Below are 21,261 nucleotides of genomic sequence, written 5' to 3' on the forward strand. Positions count from 1 at the left end.
AGTCTTTATACCAGTTGGTACAGTGCTAAAGCTAGCATTAGTTTAAAATACTTCTAAATTTTTCACTGCCATAAGTAGAAATAAGTAGCAAAGGTAAGCAAGAAGATAATAGGTCATCAAATATTGGGCTACACGCTCTGTTAGCATTTTTATTTGGCCAATTTAAATCCTCGTCCTGTGTATTTTTCCCCATGCTAGCACCACATGTTTCTAATGAGCAGCTTAAGGCTAAAGCTAATACTTTCTTTTTTCTTTTCTAAATTTATGCTCAGATGTTCACATTTTTTAAATTTGCATACAGGTGTTAGATCTTATGGGGACCACATATGTAAAGAAAAGGTTTGAATGAAAGGGCCGCGAATTTGAGTTTTGTTTTTTCTCTTCTGTGGTCATGGCTTCAACGTGATGATAAACATCAGATGTCTCGGTCACATTAGAATCATGCAATTTTTACTCCTGTGCCATAGACACTGCACCTAGAAAAAGTCAGAAGAAGCACTTCTGTCCATCAGCATTGGCCAGCAGCAGTCATCCATTTCTCCACTACACACATATCTTCTTGTGCCATATGGGGGTTGAATATGCAACTGAAAACAAAGACATAGAAGCATATCATGCATTTATTCAACTACCATTTTACATGACTCATACCCTCTCCTCAGGCGTGAGTGTTGTCATTTTAGAGCTCCATTATAGGCCTCTCATCATTGTATTAATCATTGTAACACTGTATGGGGTTGGGGGAGGGAGGGGGTTCATAACATGAGACAGATTCTGGGTTTATATTGCATTACAGTGCATATGGACTGAATAATGAAGGATGTGTTTTTGGACGTTTATAAATCCTTAAGTTCTGAACAGGATTTTAAAGTAGCATGGTTTGATTTGTCGATGACTCTTGATTCTATCGTTTTTGGGGGTTTTGTTCAATTCTCTTGTATTTTATTGTATGTATTGTACAATCTGATGCCCCAAAGGGAGAAAGGAAAAATATATTGACTCCTGAAACTGCTGTGAACTTAAGGAAACATTATATTTATTATTATATTTATTTATTTATTTTCTTTGCACAAGTTGGAATGGCCTTAATTTTGCTTTACTTGCTTCTATTGTGTATTGGCACAAAGTGCACCCGAGTTTGATTTGCAGAGGTTACGATGCTCATTATGACGCTTATAATCTGAGAGTGCACATCAAAGCAGGATGAAAAAAAAAAGAGTTCAGCAAATCCTTTTTATTTTTCATTAATCTGAGAAACAATATTTTGCATGAATATAAATACAATGGCAGATATTTTGGCTTGTACAAAAAAAAATGTGAAGCAATTTGAAGAGAAAAAAAGAATGTACCGTTTCTGCTGTATCTGTATATATCTAAATATTTATTGAAATATGTCATACTACTAATTCTATTAACGATTAAAGGTTTTCTGAACAAAAATCTCTTTACCCGTTTTTGAACATTGTCAAGGTTGTTGGAGTTGGATCTTCTGCTTTCTGTTACTCGACTCAAGGATCTGTGTAATCATTAAAGAAAAAAATATTAAAAATTGCAAATAAATCCTTGCTGTAGGGTGTATTCATTGCCTGGCATGCATCTCAGCAGCCAAAACATTGCATGCAAAGTTTTAGAGCTCCTGTGAGGAACTTGTTGTTTACGTACACTTTGGTACCCTTGTGACTTGATTTGCTGATTTTTGTCCTGATGATAATTTAAATCCAGCAGAAAAACCTTAACCTTCTGTAGGCCTACAGGAACTTGAAAAAAGCACATCATTTAGATGGCGGTTTGAAAAACAGAGGAAGATAATTTTCAATGAAACTCCACACAAGTGCAGATCAAATGTGTCTGTGTGTGTACTTACGTGTGGGTTAACTCACTGCATGCTCGGGGTCTTGCTGCCAGCTGGACCAGAACATGCTGGAAGCTGTGTTGGTCCTGGAATACTAATGATGTGTCTGCGCACAGCAGGAGGGCTACACTCACACACCAATACAAACAGGAATATACAGTGTATGTGCCCATGTGTGTAACAGCCAGCCACGTGTCCACACAGGCTGCACCCTCACTGGTAGGTCACAGACTCTAAACCTGCAGCACAAATGAGTCTATTAAGAGCTACATGTCCTTGAGCCAAACAACCACACAGTGTTATGGTCTGCTTACATACAACATCTTCATCAACAATTCATGTGATAGCGTTGTTTGTGGTCTGGGGGATGATCAGTCATAAGAAATGAGTTTAAATTATGACCTTTTTGCATTTGATGACTGGGCGTCAACATTGAGGGAAAGTTTAAAGAGTTTCAAGACTTTTTTTCATTTATTTGTAAATTTAAATGTAAGGACACTTAGCACCAAAATACAGACACATGTTAACCTAAAGACTGTTATTCACATGTAAACATACTCATAAACTACAGCCTTATTTAGCGGTGTTTTTGTGTGAAAGTAACGCGCTGAAAATTCCCTAAATAAAGCATGAATGCAGACCGATATCAGATTTTTTCGGTGGGAGTCTGTTTGTTGTGTTTTTGGTCAAGTAAAAATTGGCCCCGTCTGAGTGCAGAGGAAACCAGCAGAGGAGCAGGAAGGGGGTGTTTGGTGCGAGCGCCCTGGGCTTCTGCTGCACAAAAACACTGCTGTAGGGGTAATTTCTGTCTTAAACCTTGTGATAGGACCCAACTTGTTCCATCCCAGAGTATCACTGTAAAGAGACAGCAGCTTAAACAAAGCATTTCAGGTAGAGGCTGAAATGAGAGTTTTCTAAAACACCAGTTAATAAAAAATAAAATAAAATAAAATAAAAAAGGTTTCTTTTTAAAGATGTGAATCGTGTTAAGCTACTACATGGTAACCAGAGAGACAGTATGATGCCTAAAAACAGCACAATGCGCTCTCTTGAAACAAGAAACTGTAAAGTATGTTTCAAATGTAAGATACAGCATGTTTTCACATTCTAACGTAAAGTGTAAATAAAAAGTAGCTCCTCCAGCTGGCTCCAGGCTCACTTCTCATACTTTGAGGTGAGTGGAGGTGAGGACATCTGAGTCCTGAGAGGATATATGCACACACAAAGATAAACACACAAAGGTGAGTCAAAGCACTTCGCCCATACATAAAATGAGTGTAGTGGAAAAGATATCAAAAGTATGCAACTCAAAGCTCTGGTTATCAATAAATCACATTTTAACAATCAAACAAAACTTTGATGTGAAGGGAGCTAAGCTAAAAATCCTCAAGAAGGAGGTGAGAAATACTCTGAATAGATCGATTCTCTAAGTCATGTTTCTCTCATGTTAATGACTGACTGTGGAACAAGTGGAAAATAAAAGTTTTGCAGCCTCAATCTTCCCCAATCATTTAATTTTTATTTCATCCATAAATAGTAGAAAAGAGAAACCCAGTCAGGTGGGGAAAAGAATGTACAATCCCATGCTTTGTGTTTCAAACGTAGGCCTCTTCAATAAAAGAGCTACTTTCAGATCAACTGAAAATCAATGAACAAGTGAATCAGTAGCAGCAGCAGAAAATGCTTCAGTTAAATGTCAGATGTTCAGTTCAGTATACAGTATATCATTCAAACACCGTCTGCTCATCTGATTGTATATTCAGGAAGCGTCCAGATGTGCAGCTCTCCTGTCATACAGTCACACCACTTTAAACGTGCCCTGAAGGGCTATTAAATCAAGGAAATCAGGACTTTAGTGAGTCCAACATGAACTGAGACGTGTCTGCTTTACAAACAGACGTGAGCTCAAATCATTATTCAGCGCACAGCCTGAAATTATTCAGGTTTCACTGTGCATGATCCACCATCTGAGAGCGATGTGGGCAGTCATACATTTATTAACCGTTTCCATAGCAGACCAGTTTTTGAGGAAAGGAATGGAAAAGTCTAGTTACTGTCTGTGAGGACAGCCAAAACCTGACCATTACTGGCAGCAACCGCTTAAAACTTTCTTTTCAGTGTCAGAATATATCTGACACTGGGTTACACTGCTCAAACACAGAGAGGGTGGCAATTTTGTCTCAGAAGAATAAAAAATGCAGTTAGTTCTAGCTGTGAAACTTCCCTTTAGAAGCTCTAATGGAGCTGCAGCCAATTATTGACTGAATTCAGGTTCAAGGTGGAGATGGGAGTGGGGATGGGAGTCAGAGCTTTGTTTAGTGATCCGATCATTTGACTCAGCTTTTCATGGTATTTGGCTTATCAAATCAGACTTAAAAAAAAAAAAAAAAATTATTGATGTGTCTGTGTGTGTGTTCTTTTTTTAAGAAAATTCTTCATAGTAACAACAAACCATGTAAAAACTTGCATATTAAACAATCTAGCATTTTTAAATCTACCAACCTTAAGTCAGTTGCTGAACTGTGGAGAAATTGTTTCTATTTTCTGTCTGTATAAAAGAAACACAGACACAAAATTTGCTCTCAAAAACTGAGTTTATATCGTTCACAAACAAAGGTAGAATCATCTGCAATGGACACAGCCTGTGCAGGAGTGCTAAAAGTTGCTGTTCATCGAGGACCTGTATGAGGCTGGCTGTAGAATGACCGGAAACCATGTGCACAGCAAAAAAAAAAAAAAAAAAAACTTTTATGGCATTTAAGAGCTTATTTAAGGCCTAAATGCTAGATATTAGGATCGTCTGATTGTCCAATCAGAGACAGCTCTGCTCATGAAACTGACGGACACCATGTCATAACCAATGTGGCTGCTTCTGTGGATTGGCTTCATTTCACGGTATCAGGAACAGACCGGTGCCGTTGCATAGACTACGTCCACTTTTTGTACAGTCCATGATTCTGATTTGTTTTTGTTTTTTTTTAATTGAAGGAATTAATGTGATAATTAATGATAAATCTACTTTTATATTGTGTTAAAAACAGAAAACGTTTCTTTAAGGGTGACAATTTGGCCACCAAGATTGGATTAATACTTACATGACGTCAGGAGGTGAGTCTTATGGAAAGTAAACGTGTTGACATGTTAAAAATGAAACACAACACTTGTGCAAATAATACCAAATATAATGTTGTTTGAGGGGCCTCATTTTGTTCACACCAAAATTTACTTTTTCATAGACACTAAGAACTAATGGTTGTCAGGTGTGCCAGATGGTATTTTTTCCAGTTTTGGACAACAATGTTTTTTTTGTGTGTGTTGTTGTTGTTGTTTTCTTTTATAATTCAACTTAATCCCCAGTTGCATAAAGGGACAAATTTGAAGTTATTGAAATCTTGTAATGCTATGTTTGGAAACTTTTTTTAGTTGCACATAATTTATTATCCCCAGAGTAAGGAAATATTTCAACACCACACGTATTCACTTTATGCCTAAGTGTTGGATGTACAATCTAATGTAATGTAATAGCTCTCATTCCTTGCTCAGGTGCACAGCTACAGATGCAAAGGAAAGAGCTTCTGCACATTAATTATTTAGTAGAAAAGGCCTCAGGATAGATTAAAAAAATACATTATTTAATGGTTTGCAAATAAAAAAGATTGGGGCAGTAAACATTATTCATTTTGTACTTAAACAAATATGAATCCTCTTACCCCACTATACCTTAAAGCTAGATATTAAAAGTGATTCAGCCATCACAAGTTTTAATGTTGTTTGTTGATACATTTTTTAAAGCCATTTTATATTATAGATATATTTTCCAAAATAAACCACAAGAGTCTTGTTGTAATCCAAAATGTGTTTTGCATCTGTTACACCTTTTTAGGTTTTGGTTCATTTCTGGTTATTAAGCCAACATCTTATCCAAGGTCCCTTTGCCAAAGTTCATCCTCATTATCAAGTAATTAACAGCTTTAACACACACCTGTAATACAATACCTGGGATTTAATGAAAGGAATAAACAAGATGAAGCAGACCAGATTTTTTAAAACAGTAAATCATTTTTAATTTAGTTCTCTCATCGGCAGGTGAGTTCATTTTAAACATGATGACAAATGAAGTGCATCGGTAGTAGAAGCCTTAACAGGATTTGATACATGAGTCGATACATGCTCCATTCAGACGCGTCCGTGAATCCACGTATCACAAGCCAACACTTTTACTCAAATAAAACCACTACAGTTCAGCTCTTGACCTGATAGAATAAAAAGATAAGACAGATCCATCGCTAGATACAACGGTGGCAGCAATACACAGGATTGCCCAAGCAGTAAAGTACACGTTCCTTTAAGAAACAGGGAGAGAGAACGCGAAAAAAACCTAACCTCTGGGTTTTTTAATCCCCAATTCAAGTAGTATTTACCCTTTTTCTCATGTGTTTGTGTGTTACGGTTTGCTTCTTAATAAATTCAAGTTCAGCATGAAAAACAAAACAAAAACATGACCAAAAAAAAGTCCAGATAATAACACGTGTTGGTGGAGGAGGCGACAAAGAGGAGGAGAGAAGGGAAAACGAGGAGAAGGAGTGACATTCTGGATTCCTTAGAAGGAAACAAAAAGCAGCAGATGAGAAAGAAGAAGAACCAGGCAGGGATGGAGGAAGCTTGGGGAGGAAGAGGAGGCAGCCGTCTTCATGAGAGACAGATGTCGAGACTGGCTGAATTCAGCAGGAGCTGGCATGACTTGATGGTGAAAGCTCGACCAAACCTGCATCGGTTACCAACAGAAACCCTTCAGAACATGTTTAGGAGCTAGAATAAGGAGGAGATGGGTCAGAGAGCAGTGTTTGTGTGTATCTACACCAGTTCTGACTGAAAATAAATTAATCCTTCTTATTCTTTCTCCTGTGAGACTTAAAAAGATTTTCCAAAGTTGAATCTGTTCAGTAATAGAACTCAGGTTTGGCATCAGCTGCCTCACTGCCGCTGGGCAGAGTAACGCCCGTCGCTGGGTCCAGCGCCTCGCCCGGAGCCGAAACTGGGTTTCTGTGCCATGCCTCCACGGGTTGGGGGACCTCGAGGTCCTCCCCCACCTCCTATTCGCTCTCTAGGACCACCAGGACCTCCTGGACCCCGGGGCCTCACGTCCCGTCTGTCACCCTCTCTGGCTGACCGGGTCTTCTTCTCCTCCACGTTCAGACGGACGTCCCCTCTGAACTTTATGGGCTGTGGAAAAGAGACACAAGGATTTGAGCTTAATGAAGATGCAGAATGAGTCTTTTTTTTCCTCCTCACTCCCACATAAAATATATTCCAAGAATCTTGGCAAACTCAACACATTTACCTTCTAAAATACTAAACTGGGAGTGTGAGTGAAACGTGGTTGACTGGTTAAACTGGTTTCTGAGCCAAAAAATAGTTCAGCATAAAGACAGAAAGGTTCAGATCATCCTTACCCTGTTACTGAGGATCTTCTGTACAGGTTCAGAGTCATCAAACACCACAAATCCAAAGTTTGGTAGCTTCCCTCCACTGTTGATCCTCAGCTCCAGGACTGTGCCATACTCTGTGGACACAGGAGGGAGATGCTACATTTAGCTTGAGAAAACTTCATCCTGTTTCAAATATGCTTTAAATCTTTCTTTGTGAATAAAAAAAAAAAAACTTACTGCTAAAAACTGACATAATTTGACCATCTCAGCTCAACATATCTTGTATAATTTAATCTTCATAGTTGCATCATGAGTATCAACTTACGCTCAAAGAACTCCTTCAGCTCTGTCTTGTCCACATCATGAGGGACATTTCCCACAAACAGCTGGTGGGCGTCGGGGTACCGGACCACCCTGCGTCCCTCAGTCTCCCCCTGCTCGCCTTCTCGAACTGAAAATAATATGATTCACCGGTCAACAAGGTGAGGACACACACACACACACAAACACACAGGCTAACCTGACTGTGTATTCAGTGTACTGTGGATAAACCATTTTGCACTTTACTTTGATAAAAAAATACAAGTTTTAATGCTGACATGTTGTGAGAGGAGTCTCTGAACACACCTGCAGCCACAGAGAGAACACACACGAGCTTTAGCTCAGAGTGCCATATTCAACAGCACACATCACATTAGATTATGTTTGGTTTCTACTCGCGGCCTCCTGCTTGTCACAATGGCTGCTTGTTAAATCTGTTTAGAGGCTATTAAACTGCAGTATATACTGTGTATGTACTTCATGCATGCGTGCCTACCTGGTCTGGGCCCTCTGTGCACCGGCGGAGGACCTCCAGGCCTCTGTTCCCTTGGTCTCTGGTCTCTCTGTGGTCTCTGTGTGGCTGTTTGGGATTCTGGCTTTACCTCTGCTCTGGGCTGCAAGAGTCAACAACACAAGTTTGTAAGAAGAGAAGAAAAGTCCAAAGTCTGCAGAAAGCCACAGCTAGCAGGAGGTGTTTGTGTCCTGCTGCTGCCCTCATCTGTCCACAGAGGAAACAATCAGGTGTCCAAAGAAATCTCCTTTAACAAAACACCATAGTTCACCCTCAGAGCATCTATCTTCCTTCATCTTTACATAACAGAGATCTCAACTGTTTTAAAACAGTGACACCTGCTGCCACAAAGGAAAACAAAATCAGAGTCATGGCTGCTTGAGTTATGATAAATATGAATTCAACTTGCTTGCTCTTAGGTCTGGAGTGATGTAGATAAGTAAATCAATAATATCAATCTGTATGTTTGACATAAAACCCTGGGTACGGGTTACTGATGGTTTGTTTCGTCTTGTCTAACCTCATCTTTAAAATAGATATTTTTAATGGATCTGATCTTTCCTCTTTACTTTTATTAATGGTGTATTTTTTTTTCTTACCCTCTTCTTTGTTGTCATCTAAACCACTTTCTGGTGACTAAACTTCCTAATATGCTGCCATCATATTTAGCACTAATATAAAACCAGTGAATCAAAGTGTTGGCTAACATACCGCTGCTGTGGGCGTGGCTTTGACGACGTGTGGGGAGATTCCTGAGACTGGGACGGCCCCGCTGGGAGGAAGGTTCTTACTGGTGACAGAGGCCCAGGAGAAAGGCTGAAAGCAGACAAAATAAATACATCAAGACCTGGTTGAACGATGATAATACAGTTAATCCCATCACCACCTCAGCTGCATTTCATCTTGAGTGTGAAATTTTGTTTTCAGAGGTACAAACCAGTTTTTAAAAGTTGTCTTCAACAGAAATGGGGGAAAAAAAGTCATTGTAATACTTTCAGTTTTATTTTCTTTCAGTGAAGTGTTAGCATGGCAACACTTTAGGGGGTTACTGATATGGTACTGCTGGAATCACGGTATAAAAAGTGGCAGTGGATGTGGTATGTAATTTGAATCCATTAAAATTATGTTTAATAACTTATTCTGTAAGATTTTTTTAATTCAATTTACTCTTGAATAGGTCTGTTTGTGTTATTTTTTACTGAGATTAACAGTGATCTGTGCACATGATTGCACTACAGTATATATATTCTTTTCTCCCTTCCCTGTTAAAATAGGAAAATTAACCGCATGCACTTATTTTTCCACCTGTGCATCTGTTACTGTAATGCTACAGCTCTCTCTATCCAATTTCATTAAATCTGCCAGCAGGAGCAACAGTCGCATTCTTTTGGTCTTCCGCGTGTTCAGACCTACCCTGTTTTCCTCTGGAGCAGCAGGGGCGGGTTCAGCGGGCGCAGCGACGGGTTCTGCAGTGGGTGGGACAGAAGCAGGGCTTTTCTCCGACTGGTCATCTGATGTGTGTGTTTCTGTTTGTGTCTCCAGGATGGACTCCGACTTCAGCTCCACAACTTCTGCCTCGGCCTCCTTCTCTGCCTCTGGCTCTGGTTCTGGACTCGCTGTGGGAGCGTCCTCCTCATCGCCAGGAACTGTCGGCTCCAAACTGCAGAGGAGAGTACAAGAAGGTTAAAAATAAGGACAATTTTTCATGTTTCTGGAGAAGCACTATGTTTAATAATGCTCTTCAGTGTATGCTACTTAAATGAAGGTCAAATGAAACATCCACATGTATTTATTTATAAAATGAGTTTCAAGCATGACCTATAAAAGCAAAAAAAATTAAAGCGCAATGAGCATTTTACATTACTTTCATGGGGAGCATACATTTAAAATACAACTGAATCTAAAACAAATTCACCTTAGTTGTTAAAGTCTGATAATGACAAACTAAGAAATAAAAGAAAAAAATATCTATTTTTAAACAAACAAAGGCACTGAATTTATCTTTCTTTAACTGTTGAGCTCTAAATAAAGCCACTGTCCCTTTAAAGAAAGGAGATGACGGCCTTCCTCTTCTCTGGTTGGACGTTTTGTTTTTGTGTTGTATTACTGTTTTAAATTCACAAATGAGTCCATCCATTGAGAAAATCAAGCCCTGGAAGACATCTATATAAGTGTAAGCAAATGCCAATTATGGGTACCAGGGTGCTGGGTCGTAGAAAGCAGCAGACTCCTCTTGAGCGACGTCAGGGGAGGGGACCCTCTCGTCGATGTCCTCCACCTCATCCTCAGACTCTGAAAACACAAATAAAAACCTGTTTAATAAAAGTGATCACATTCCACTTGCTTTTTGTCACCAAGCCCCACATAAACTTGTTCCAAAATCACAAGCGTTAGCTGGTGCAGCACATACAGCTCTACGTTTGTTTTTACACAATTTTCTTATCTAAAATAATGACTCATTTTGTTTCCTTGAGCAAATTGAAACCACAAGTATGTCTTAATAAAATTAACTAATGACTCAATAGTTTCATGAAAGGTTGAAATACTTGTGGAGCTTTAAATTCTGAAAGCTGTGAGATTTGTTTGGTTTCACTTTCTGGCTTTCAAGAAATCAAAAGGCTCCCTCACCTTCAGGCGCCTCCGAATCAGAGTCAGCAAACACCTCATCCTGGTAACGGAACACGTCATTGTGGACGTAGAATTTATTCGCAACAGTTCCCTAAGAGAAGGAAAAAAGTTAACATTAAACACACATTGATGAAGATGAACTTCTTCTGGGCGCATTTTATTCTGTGATGGTTACAAACCTCAGGTGCAAGCACAAAGGTCTGCATGAACTTCCTCATGGGCTGCATGTTGTTGGACAGCTCCCCCATCACCTGAACCACCACGCCTTCATTCAGGGTGGCGTGGGCGTCCACATGACGGATCTTGGTGTGGCAATCACGGAAACTCAGAGCCATCACCCTCTTATGGATCTCCTGCAAAATGGAGATCTAACAATGAGACATTTCACAAGAATATCATCAAGGTATATGCTAAACCCTGAGGTTGATTTCAATACCATTTTAAGACTTTTCAAAAACCTTTAAAAAAGTTTTAAGACTTTATCGCAACAGTTGTGGTTTACATTTTTACAGAAATGCTGTAAGCTGAGGAGGAATAAAGCTTGAAGGAACAAATGAAACTAAAGGCAGGTTTATAGACACTTCCACAAACAAGAAACGGCAATTATTTAAGGCAAACTTGCTGAAGAAAATGAGAAATTATTTAATCATTTTTAAAATTTGGGACGTGTGCTGGAGATTGTGTGATTTGCTATAATGTTGTATCTAATTTCTCTTTATGAAGCTAGAAATGACGTTAATTTATAGCTGGTGTTTATACCGCTCACAATCCTTATTGTTGTATTTTAATTAGAGTCTTTATGTATTTTTTTTATATTTTATTCTTTTTTATTTTTGTATTTTTATACCGACTCCATCGATTTCTGCTGTTAACATAACAATTTTCCAGTTTGGGGTCAATAAAGTAACTATTCTTTTCTATTCTATTCTATTTTATAACTATCGGCCGAGCGTTTAACGTCCCAATCAGGGGACAGTCACAAGATAAGATAAGTTAAGATAAAAAATACTTAATTCATCCACGAAGGGAAATTCATGAGGAGGACAATAAATATTCATGGGTATTTTTTGGGTCAAAGCTTGAATACCTATGAAACTTAATACCTCATAAAATACTTTTTAAGGGCCTTAATTTTCTCAAAATTGATTTTTCAACTTTTAATACTTTTTAAGACCCCGCAGACACCCTGTTAAAGGTACAGTTGTGACACTCTGATCCAGGGTTAGCCAAGGTGAGGGGTTCAAGTCGTGAGGTCAACTCTGAGGAATGTGCTTTAACGTGTTTTACTGGCCAACACAGCCTTTGGAAACTTGCTTTGCAGGATTACTGTACACTGCATTACAAAACATTTAATCAACTGAGGAATATTTCTGTGTCCTGATTTCTCTGTACAAGGATTTGATGGTTTTTGGAATTAACATTAATTAACATTACTAAACAGGCTCTTGGTTGTTGAGTGATGTTTAGAATATATTCATTGAATTAAATTTGCCTGTATCAGTGTTTGCATGCAGGTGTTGCCTGGCGTAGTTACAGTTCACATTTTTCTTCTCAGCATTTCTCACTAAGAGGATCACCTTATGTTTTGCATCTGAACTAAACTGCCTGAACAAACTCAAGTTAAACAGTGTTTCACAAATATTCATGAGAAGCATAATGTGCAAAAAGTTTCTCTTTGGAGACCCCTCATTATGAAATTAGTCCATAATGTGATCTAAATGGTGAAAGGTATTAAAGAGAAGAGAGCTGAAACTATCCAAAACACTCATCAGCAGCGTCCTAACCCTTCCTGATAACAAGAACAATCCACCTGGTGTTCTCTCTGATGCCCTTTTTGGATAAAACTGCAGGAAAGTTATTTTCCTTTCAGCTCTCCATTTTCTCCCTCTGTGTGTCAGTGTGTGGGAGGTAAGTGCAGCACTGCTCTATTGAAAAAAAAAACAGCTATAAGAGCCGTTATCTGTTGGATGAACCCACTTACAGATTGGCCATAAACAGCCTCGACTGGTTTGCCGTTGTTGTCCAGGCCGCCGTGAACGTAGGAGGAGTTCTTTCCATAAAACCTGAGCAGAGATGGAAAGGTTAATTTGTTTAATAACTGGAACTATGCAAATGTGCATTTTTATAGTTAGACATGCTACACCGGAGACAAAATGTGCCATTAGTTTTAGAGGAAAGTATGAGCATGTCAAACAGTCAGTGGGTGTACCTGTGCAGGTAGTCAGGGGCCTGGTTCAAGAGTGTGTAATACTGTCGGACAAACTCTCGCCCGACCAGCTGGGCACTTGGCTTCTCCATCACCATTTCTTTGGTCAACTGGAAATCTCTGCAGAGAGGAAGACAGAGGGTTACAACAAAACTGAATAAAGTGATGTTAGTGTCAACAAATGCTGTAAAACCACTCATCACAAAAGACTACCTAATAGTGTCTGTGTAGCAATGAACAGAGTTAACAGAAACACTGCCCCCTGGAAGTGCAAAAATATACCCACTGTTCTGAATCACTGAGCTGTCCTGGCTGGATAAATTCCACAAACAGTTTGCCGTGCAAGTTATTGTAGGTAAACATAACCTTTGTTGTCATAATAGCGTGCCTCTCACCATGTAACAGCCCCTCTTTGGATTCAGCTTTTTGGACCATGTTAAAGCCAGCAGCCTGAAATGTGTATTATCCACACAACTGACAACTCTGAAGAGCGTTAAATGCCCCATCTGGGTGCACCGACATGAAAAGAGCCTGCCGGGGCACGGAAAACCATCCCAGACCTTTGCTGTTTGTTTTCATACCAAGTGGATAAAATCTAAATCTGCACAGCCACTGAGCTCAAATGGCATTTTGACTGCACTGATTCCTCCCTGCCCTCTCTCTTCTGTCAGAAATCACACATGCACACTTACTTTACAGTAGAAGACATTTTGTGCTTAAACGGTGGTCAGGGGCTTTATGTACTGGATGAGAACTCTTTGTTCTTGAAACACTGACAGCAAAATGAAACACTGATTCACTGTTTTTCCATCAGCTCCTAATGCCACTCATTGAGCCTCAAGTGGCTCTACAAACAAAAACAGGCAGTAAGTGACAAGTGTGTTAAATGACCAGCTTCCTTTTCAGGTAAGCAGTTATTTAGAGGTCCTACTTTGTTGGATTTCCTTTTGAAGCTAATGCCATGGATTAAAGTGTCTAAAGAGGCAGAAACTGGACTCTTTCCAGGCCTGGACGCCCCTCTAGTCTTTATTATGTTGAAATGCTGACTCAGCATTTCAACATATTGTTATCCTGTGACTTTATTATGTTGAAATGCTGACTCAGCATTTCAACATATTGTTATCCTGTGACTTTATTAAACTTCTTATTCTTCCGTACGTTTTTTGGCTCTTTTCACAGCCTTCAAATTTTGTCCGATTTTCACCGTTCAACTTTTAAACTATTCAGCTTGTTTAGGAATAGTGTGCTATATCTTTTCACTTTTCTAACTATTAAACTTTTTGATTTATTCAGCTTTTTCCAAAAAAATTTCTCTATGTTAAACAGATGGGAAATTTCAGCTCCTCTGACTAAAATCTGCTTCAACTTCAACAAGCTCTAACTTCAGCTTACTCCCACTTACAGACTTCATTTTTGCTTTAAAATGTTCACTGATCTTTCCACTACTGATATCTGTAATAACTTTTTTAATATCTTCAACTGTTTTTGAGATTTCACTGTATAAGCGACACAAACTTTTCACTCTTTTCACCTCTCCTCCTGCTCTCAGAGGGCGGAATGTTTTCAATTTGACTGAGAGAAGCAGCTGCTGCTACTGAAAAAAACTGCCGATTAACCTGCCATAAAATTCTCAAACTTGACTCAAATCAAACAAAAAAGGCTGCTACTCCTTCAACTTCAACTGCTTCTACCTTTGCAGACTTTGACTCGAGACTCTGTTCACACATTAAACTGGTCCTATTCTCCTCATCTCATTTACACATTAATCATAGATTTCTGCTTTCTTCTACATTTTTGAGATTTCACTGTTTGGTTTCTCTCTCTTTTTATTTAATTATTTTAACTTTTGTAGGCTGATTTACATTTCCACTGTATCCACTTTCTTTATCCACTCATTGTCTTTTCCTCATTTCTCTTAACATTTTTTTTTTCCTTTATTTTACATTTTCAGTTTTTTCCACTTTTATTCAAACTTTTCCAGCTTCAGCATTTCAACGCATTTGCTGCAAGGAAATGCAACTTCTCTAGTTCCACTTCTTCTTCTTCTTCTTCTTATTCTTCCGTACGTTTTTTGGCTCTTTTCACAGCCTTCAAATTTTGTCCGATTTTCACCGTTCAACTTTTAAACTATTCAGCTTGTTTAGGAATAGTGTGCTATATCTTTTCACTTTTCTAACTATTAAACTTTTTGATTTATTCAGCTTTTTCCAAAAAAATTTCTCTATGTTAAACAGATGGGAAATTTCAGCTCCTCTGACTAAAATCTGCTTCAACTTCAACAAGCTCTAACTTCAGCTTACTCCCACTTACAGACTTCATTTTTGCTTTAAAATGTTCACTGATCTTTCCACTACTGATATCTGTAATAACTTTTTTAATATCTTCAACTGTTTTTGAGATTTCACTGTATAAGCGACACAAACTTTTCACTCTTTTCACCTCTCCTCCTGCTCTCAGAGGGCGGAATGTTTTCAATTTGACTGAGAGAAGCAGCTGCTGCTACTGAAAAAAACTGCCGATTAACCTGCCATAAAATTCTCAAACTTGACTCAAATCAAACAAAAAAGGCTGCTACTCCTTCAACTTCAACTGCTTCTACCTTTTGCAGACTTTGACTCGAGACTCTGTTCACACATTAAACTGGTCCTAATTCTCCTCATCTCATTTACACATTAATCATAGATTTCTGCTTTCTTCTATATTTTTAAGATTTCACTGTTTGGTTTCTCTCTCTTTTTATTTAATTATTTTAACTTTTGTAGGCTGATTTACATTTCCACTGTATCCACTTTCTTTATCCACTCATTGTCTTTTCCTCATTTCTCTTAACATTTTTTTTTTCCTTTATTTTACATTTTCAGTTTTTTCCACTTTTATTCAAACTTTTCCAGCTTCAGCATTTCAACGCATTTGCTGCAAGGAAATGCAACTTCTCTAGTTTAGGAATGAAATCTGAATAGACCAAAGAGCTCTGTGTTTCAAATGGAGACTGCATGGAAATGTCAGAATCAGGAGTAGCATGTTTTCCACTTGTTAGCCACACTAGAGAAAACTAATCAAATACAACAGATTTGACTTGTTCATCTTTGTGTAGTTGTTTCTTTCGTTACCAATTTTACTTTGAGCTGAAAAAGTTTAACTGAGTAGTCAAAAAAGAGCTGCAGCATGCTGCAACAGATCCACATTCTTCTGCATTTCCTGTCTGTATGTCCTATGCTGAGAACGCAGCCCCATGCTTACTTCACTATTACATGTGAGGGGTCGCATGCTGCATGCATGATATATTAACACATGGCTCCTACATGCCCGTCAGGTGTGATGAACTGCATGTGTGAGGCGTGTTTCAAGGAGCTGCTTCATGAGTTTAGCAATACAATGACTTCCATCTGAACCAGGCGGGTGACGAATTAATGATTACATTGGCGATATGAATGGTTTTGTTACAACCTAACAAACTGAAACAATAGGGAAAATCAACAGCTGCTGTGTAATTTACAAAAGTATCTTAGAACCAGAATTACAGTACTTCAAATACCTAAAGGGGTATGACTTTCTCAACTTAGTTTTCTGAATGACAAAAGCAAAACAAGTATGAAATTGCACATCTTGTTTTGTTGACTATCTGAAAGTCTCAAGAATCAGTTCCAACTTGGAACCAGTTCTTAATTTATGTGATTGGTTAAGGCATGTGGATTTCTTTCCTGCCTTTTTTCAGTGCCTAACAGCAATTAAATCCTTCAAGATTAGATCTTGGTGAGATTTTTGCAACCCACAAAAGTTTTACTGATCTGCCAGGACCTGCTTCGCAGACATAACATCGTGCCATTTGTGACAGAGAGTGTGAACAAAGTAGTGGGAGTAGATCAAATGCAGTAAGAAGTGCAAGAATTTGGCAAAGAAATTTGGGAAGGAGGGACCATTATCTTTAACACAGCAAGGATTAGTGGCTAATGCAGTTCCTCAAATCCTCCTCACAGCAACCAGTTGATTTTTGGGGCTCAAAGTGTGGTGCTCAACCCTTCCATTACATCACAAGCATAGAAAGCATCCAAGTAGGGAGGCCCTATATGTGACAGGCAAGTTTAAACATACTTAAATTGTCTATCAGCAACCAAGGAAACAAGTGCTTCCCTTAATGGACTGTCGCTGACACCTGGCCATGAAACAGCCATCTGTTGTTCTGGCACACACTGAGCCACCAACACTCCAGCAGCAAACACTCACTGATGCACAGACAAAGCTTCACAACCTTATGTGGGGAGACTCAGGTGTGCTGGTAGAGGACATGTATCATATGTTGACACAAGGGGGTTTATACTTGATCAAATCTTAAGCTAGTTGAGGATTTAGTGCTTTAATAAAGTCAAGGTTGGAGTTATTAGATTCACAGCTCCCTACTGAAGCGAAGTCCTGATCTAAAACCTCCATACACACACATGGAAGATAAAGACTCCATTTTCTGAGAGAATATGTAGTAGTCTTAAACAGTTGTTGATTTGAAAACCCCTTAAATCATTTGTGAAAATCCAAAAAGCCTGTTGGGGGGGGGGGGTTTCACGTCCACCTTTCGACTACCAGGTGGTCCTAATCCAAACCCATGTTATGTAAACTTCACATATCTGTCCGAATGTGTTTCAGAGAGGGCAGAGACCCTCAACAATACAGATTTAGATATGCTGCAGCTGAATCAGAAAGCAGCTAGAGTAAATGTGTGAGCATGGCATGGAGACAAAGGCCACGCCGTGCCCGCAGTGACGGTGCCATTCACTGTATAGATCGGCCTATACTCTCAGCAGTCCGCATGGCGGCCCCACTGATCGGTAAGAAAGTGAAGTACTCAGCAGACAATTTTAAGATATAACAAGGGTTTCAGATGGCACAAAAGCTAGTCCACTGTGCTGCTAAACCCGCGACAGCTGGACGAGCACACGGCCCCCAAACTAGGGCAGACAGCTCGGTTTCAGGAGCAGCCTCAACACGTGCCTTAGCTTTCTCTGCCATACCTAACATTCTTTCTGAGCAAGGTTAGCCTCGAATTAACAACGAAATAGATCTAGACCCAAAGAAGATCCGAAAAAAATATCAAATAAAACTAAGGAGAAAACAATACAAAAGGCAGGCAGTGCAGGAGGGAGTCACGACTGAATGAGAACTACAAGTGAGCCACCTTCTGTTAATGGCTAGTTCCTGGAAATCGAAACATAAACTGGGTAGTGAATTCGGTGGCAATGGCCGCAACAATAAGGCAGGTAACAGTAACTACACTATTTCATCGTTTTGTTAAATCATATATATTTTAAAATGCGGCTAAATGTGAGAATTTTCTCAAAACTTCCAGGTTACGGCTAAAGGCAGCTAACAAGCTACTATCTCCACACCAGGACATAGCCAGAGTCCTGAATAGCGACCTAATTAAAACACGCAGAAACAACTCGAAAAACAGTAAACGAGGCTACAGCTAGAAAACAGCAGAAATTTAACGACGAGAAAAAAGATCTTACCAGTGGGTTAATTATCAAAAAGTTGTTGATTTAGAAACGAGTGATTTCTTTGAATCACCTCAGCGGCTTCACAACGTGCTGGAGTGCTCGCTTGCCGGTTTCATCCGCGCAACCAAACCTGACATCCCACCCTCTTCAAGAATTGAGCCAATCAAATTCAAGCCGTTCGATTTATCAACCAATTACCTTTCGTTATGGAAAGAGCCCCTGAGTTTCAGCCAATCATGAATGTTTTTGCCTCTACCTGGATTCTCAAAACGGTCAATTACGTTACAGTAACGGTTGTACATGCGTTCGTTTCACTGACCGGCTTCTGCCGCCTAGAGTTCGACTGCCAGCACACCTTGTACCGGAGCCCCATGTCCACACAGGGGCGACAAAGCTATAGAAAGTATGATTTATTGACACCTGATGATTCAGTTTGATTGTCTTTTTGTATTGTACATGCACACATAGAGGTGCTTGAGAGAAAAAGAACCAATAACAAATATCCATCAGAATATTGCGTACAGACTGGACAGGTCCTGGTACACTGGTTCTGGATCAGGTTTTCTTAATGTGCTCCTCAACATCTTAAACCAGATTGCAATAAATCATATGGTGCATTTAAGGCTGTTAAACTCCCTTGAGAAGGGTTAGATTCCTGCTTTGCTCTTTTGGGAAACCAGCCTTGTGATAAAAGATGAACAATGATTAAAAAAAAAAAAAATCTATTCATAAAGTTGAAAAAGTTAATATGGGGCATGTCAAACATAGATCCAACTGCAGTAACAAGGTAGAATGTTTGAATGGAGTTGTCAACACATATTTATGCAAAATTATTTTATTTCTATCTATATTTTTTAAGATAATTTTTTGTTTTTCCACTTTTTTATTTGAAAAGTTATCTGTATCATTAGCCAGAACAGGTGTAACAAGCAGCAACAAAAGCAAAGAGACCTGTTGTGTGTCCGAGCCAAACTTATATTCATCTCTTAACTATTGTAGGAAGGATACAAAGTTTCTCCCTCCTAAACCTCCACAAGCAAAGACTTGATTATAAAAAAAAACTGTTTTATATTACAGCACCCCGCCCACCTTTTCTTCCCCACAGAGAAGTGAAGCTGAGAGAGTTTTTCCTGCTGTGGCCGAGGGGAGGGACTCAGCCTTTTTTGTGGATGAGGCCCAGCTGTTGTTTCACATTCTTGACACTGGAGTCTGGATGAACAGGCGGGGATGGTAACAGGGCGCTCCATCTCTCCTTCTTCTGTCTCCCAGGGGACCATAAGCAGCTTCATGGGCAGTTAGAGCTTTAAATTAAACAGTGGAATGTAATACTGTGACCCAAACACACAGGCTGGGGACTTTATTTAAGACTTTTAGCAGCAGAGGGACAGACTACAGAGCCATGTATGGTCACAGTGTTTATTCTTAAGCTACATTTTATGCTTTGTTGGAACAAAATGTTCTTCTTGTTTGGGTTGACTTGTTTTACAGCCTATATTCACATTTTAAACATACTGTTCATGTTTTGTTCAGGTACATTGTTTTTATAGTGTGTCAGTAAAATGCAATTTATGTTTTCTACCTGTATGTTTGCTGCAGATTTGGAATAAAGTGCATTGAAACACTTTGTTTGTTTTGTTTTTTGTTCTTTCTGCTTCGAAGAACATATAAAAACTCAATAATTCCTTTTTTTGTTGTAGAGCTGTCCCTCTTTTTGTGTTGGATTACAGAAATCACATACAATACATTTTCCATTTTATAGCCTCTTTTTAATGTGTCAATACTTCTTCCTTAAATTTATTTAATCCCAATTTCTTTTTTTTCCCAAACAACATGCATCTGATTTACCAATCCATACATTTGCACATGGAAAACCAGAGAATACTCTCTGAAGTGGTGACTTAAACTCTCCTGATGCCTTTCTGTGTCTAAGTTTGCTTTTAAGACTTAAAATTGTATCATGTTACGGCATGATCCAGCACAAGATACAGCAAAACTAAAAGCTCAATAGTTAAATTTCTTGAAATGCAGAATAAGATTAGCAGCTAACCTAAACAAAGAACTTTAAAAAGGTTAAACCAGACACTGAACTGAAAGCTGCCTTAAGTTGATATTTTTGCAAATGGATTGTAAACATTTTTTGCTGCTCTTGTGCTAGATTTCAGTCTTGCAACATCTTCAATTTAGGAATTTTGCAGACTCCCTTTTTTTTTTTTTTTTTAGCAATCTCTGTAAAAGCAAAATGAAGATACAGAGAATGTACAGAAAACAAGTCTCAGTGACTGTATTCTGTTCATGCTTGACAGGGAAAAAATACTGCGTGAGAAAAACAGAGTAGACTTGTTTTTTAAACTTGTATGATGTCTGTTTTGTGGTCTCAAACTGAACTCACGAGGGATGCTTTTACAAGCACAGCAGCTGCACGAAGGCAGCATACCAAGACATCTGACACAAAACAGTGACTGCATGAGATAAAATGAGAGGATAGCCTGCCACAGAAATACCTCTTATATCTCAGCGTCCTATTCCCTGTACTTTTACTGAGCATGAAGTCCTGCATGTAAACAAAATGTCCTCCGCGGGGCCGTGCTGATAGCCTGTCAGATCATCTCAACATCAAATTCCACAGCAGAGGAGAAGGAAGGCAGATATGAATGCATGCAGAGAATCCCAGGTCGTTTCATAGTCTTTTATTCATTGAAGAGTTTTCTTATGCTCTCAGTGTCAGTGTTGAAACATGTTATTTATGAGAAAAACTCTCAGCCTGCGAGATTTCCCCCTCATTAAAGGTCCAAACAATATATACTCTTTATTTTTTCAAATATCAG

General features: G+C 38.9%; 1 protein-coding gene across 1 annotated transcript; it reads right to left on the minus strand.

Annotated features, from left to right (window-relative positions):
- Window positions 1–6,448: 6,448 nt before the first annotated feature.
- On the minus strand, window positions 6,449–18,590 carry g3bp1 (GTPase activating protein (SH3 domain) binding protein 1). The gene is made up of 12 exons (XM_074674746.1): window positions 18,449–18,590; window positions 12,951–13,067; window positions 12,723–12,804; window positions 10,921–11,094; window positions 10,742–10,832; window positions 10,312–10,405; window positions 9,527–9,773; window positions 8,825–8,929; window positions 8,099–8,216; window positions 7,607–7,732; window positions 7,306–7,415; window positions 6,449–7,075 (listed from the first exon to the last, which is right to left on the minus strand). The coding sequence occupies exons 2-12, from the start codon at window positions 13,043–13,045 to the stop codon at window positions 6,827–6,829; spliced, it is 1,491 nt and encodes a 496-aa protein (XP_074530847.1). The 5' UTR covers window positions 13,046–13,067; window positions 18,449–18,590; the 3' UTR covers window positions 6,449–6,826.
- Between the last annotated feature and the right edge of the window lie 2,671 nt (window positions 18,591–21,261).

The sequence above is a fragment of the Halichoeres trimaculatus genome, unplaced genomic scaffold (assembly GCF_033239565.1).
Source record: "Halichoeres trimaculatus isolate MK-OKI-2021-1 unplaced genomic scaffold, fHalTri1.1 fHalTri1_scaffold_7, whole genome shotgun sequence".
Classification (NCBI taxonomy): domain Eukaryota; kingdom Metazoa; phylum Chordata; class Actinopteri; order Labriformes; family Labridae; genus Halichoeres; species Halichoeres trimaculatus.

Excerpts from the sequence above, each read along its gene's own strand:
- g3bp1 (XM_074674746.1), bottom strand. The coding sequence starts at position 13,045 with ATGGTGATGGAGAAGCCAAGTGCCCAGCTGGTCGGGCGAGAGTTTGTC. Across the intron at positions 10,406-10,741 it reads TGATTCGGAGGCGCCTGAAG|AGTCTGAGGATGAGGTGGAG; the intron begins GTGAGGGAGCCT and ends TTGTGTTTTCAG. Across the intron at positions 7,076-7,305 it reads AGAAGATCCTCAGTAACAGG|CCCATAAAGTTCAGAGGGGA; the intron begins GTAAGGATGATC and ends TCTTTTCCACAG.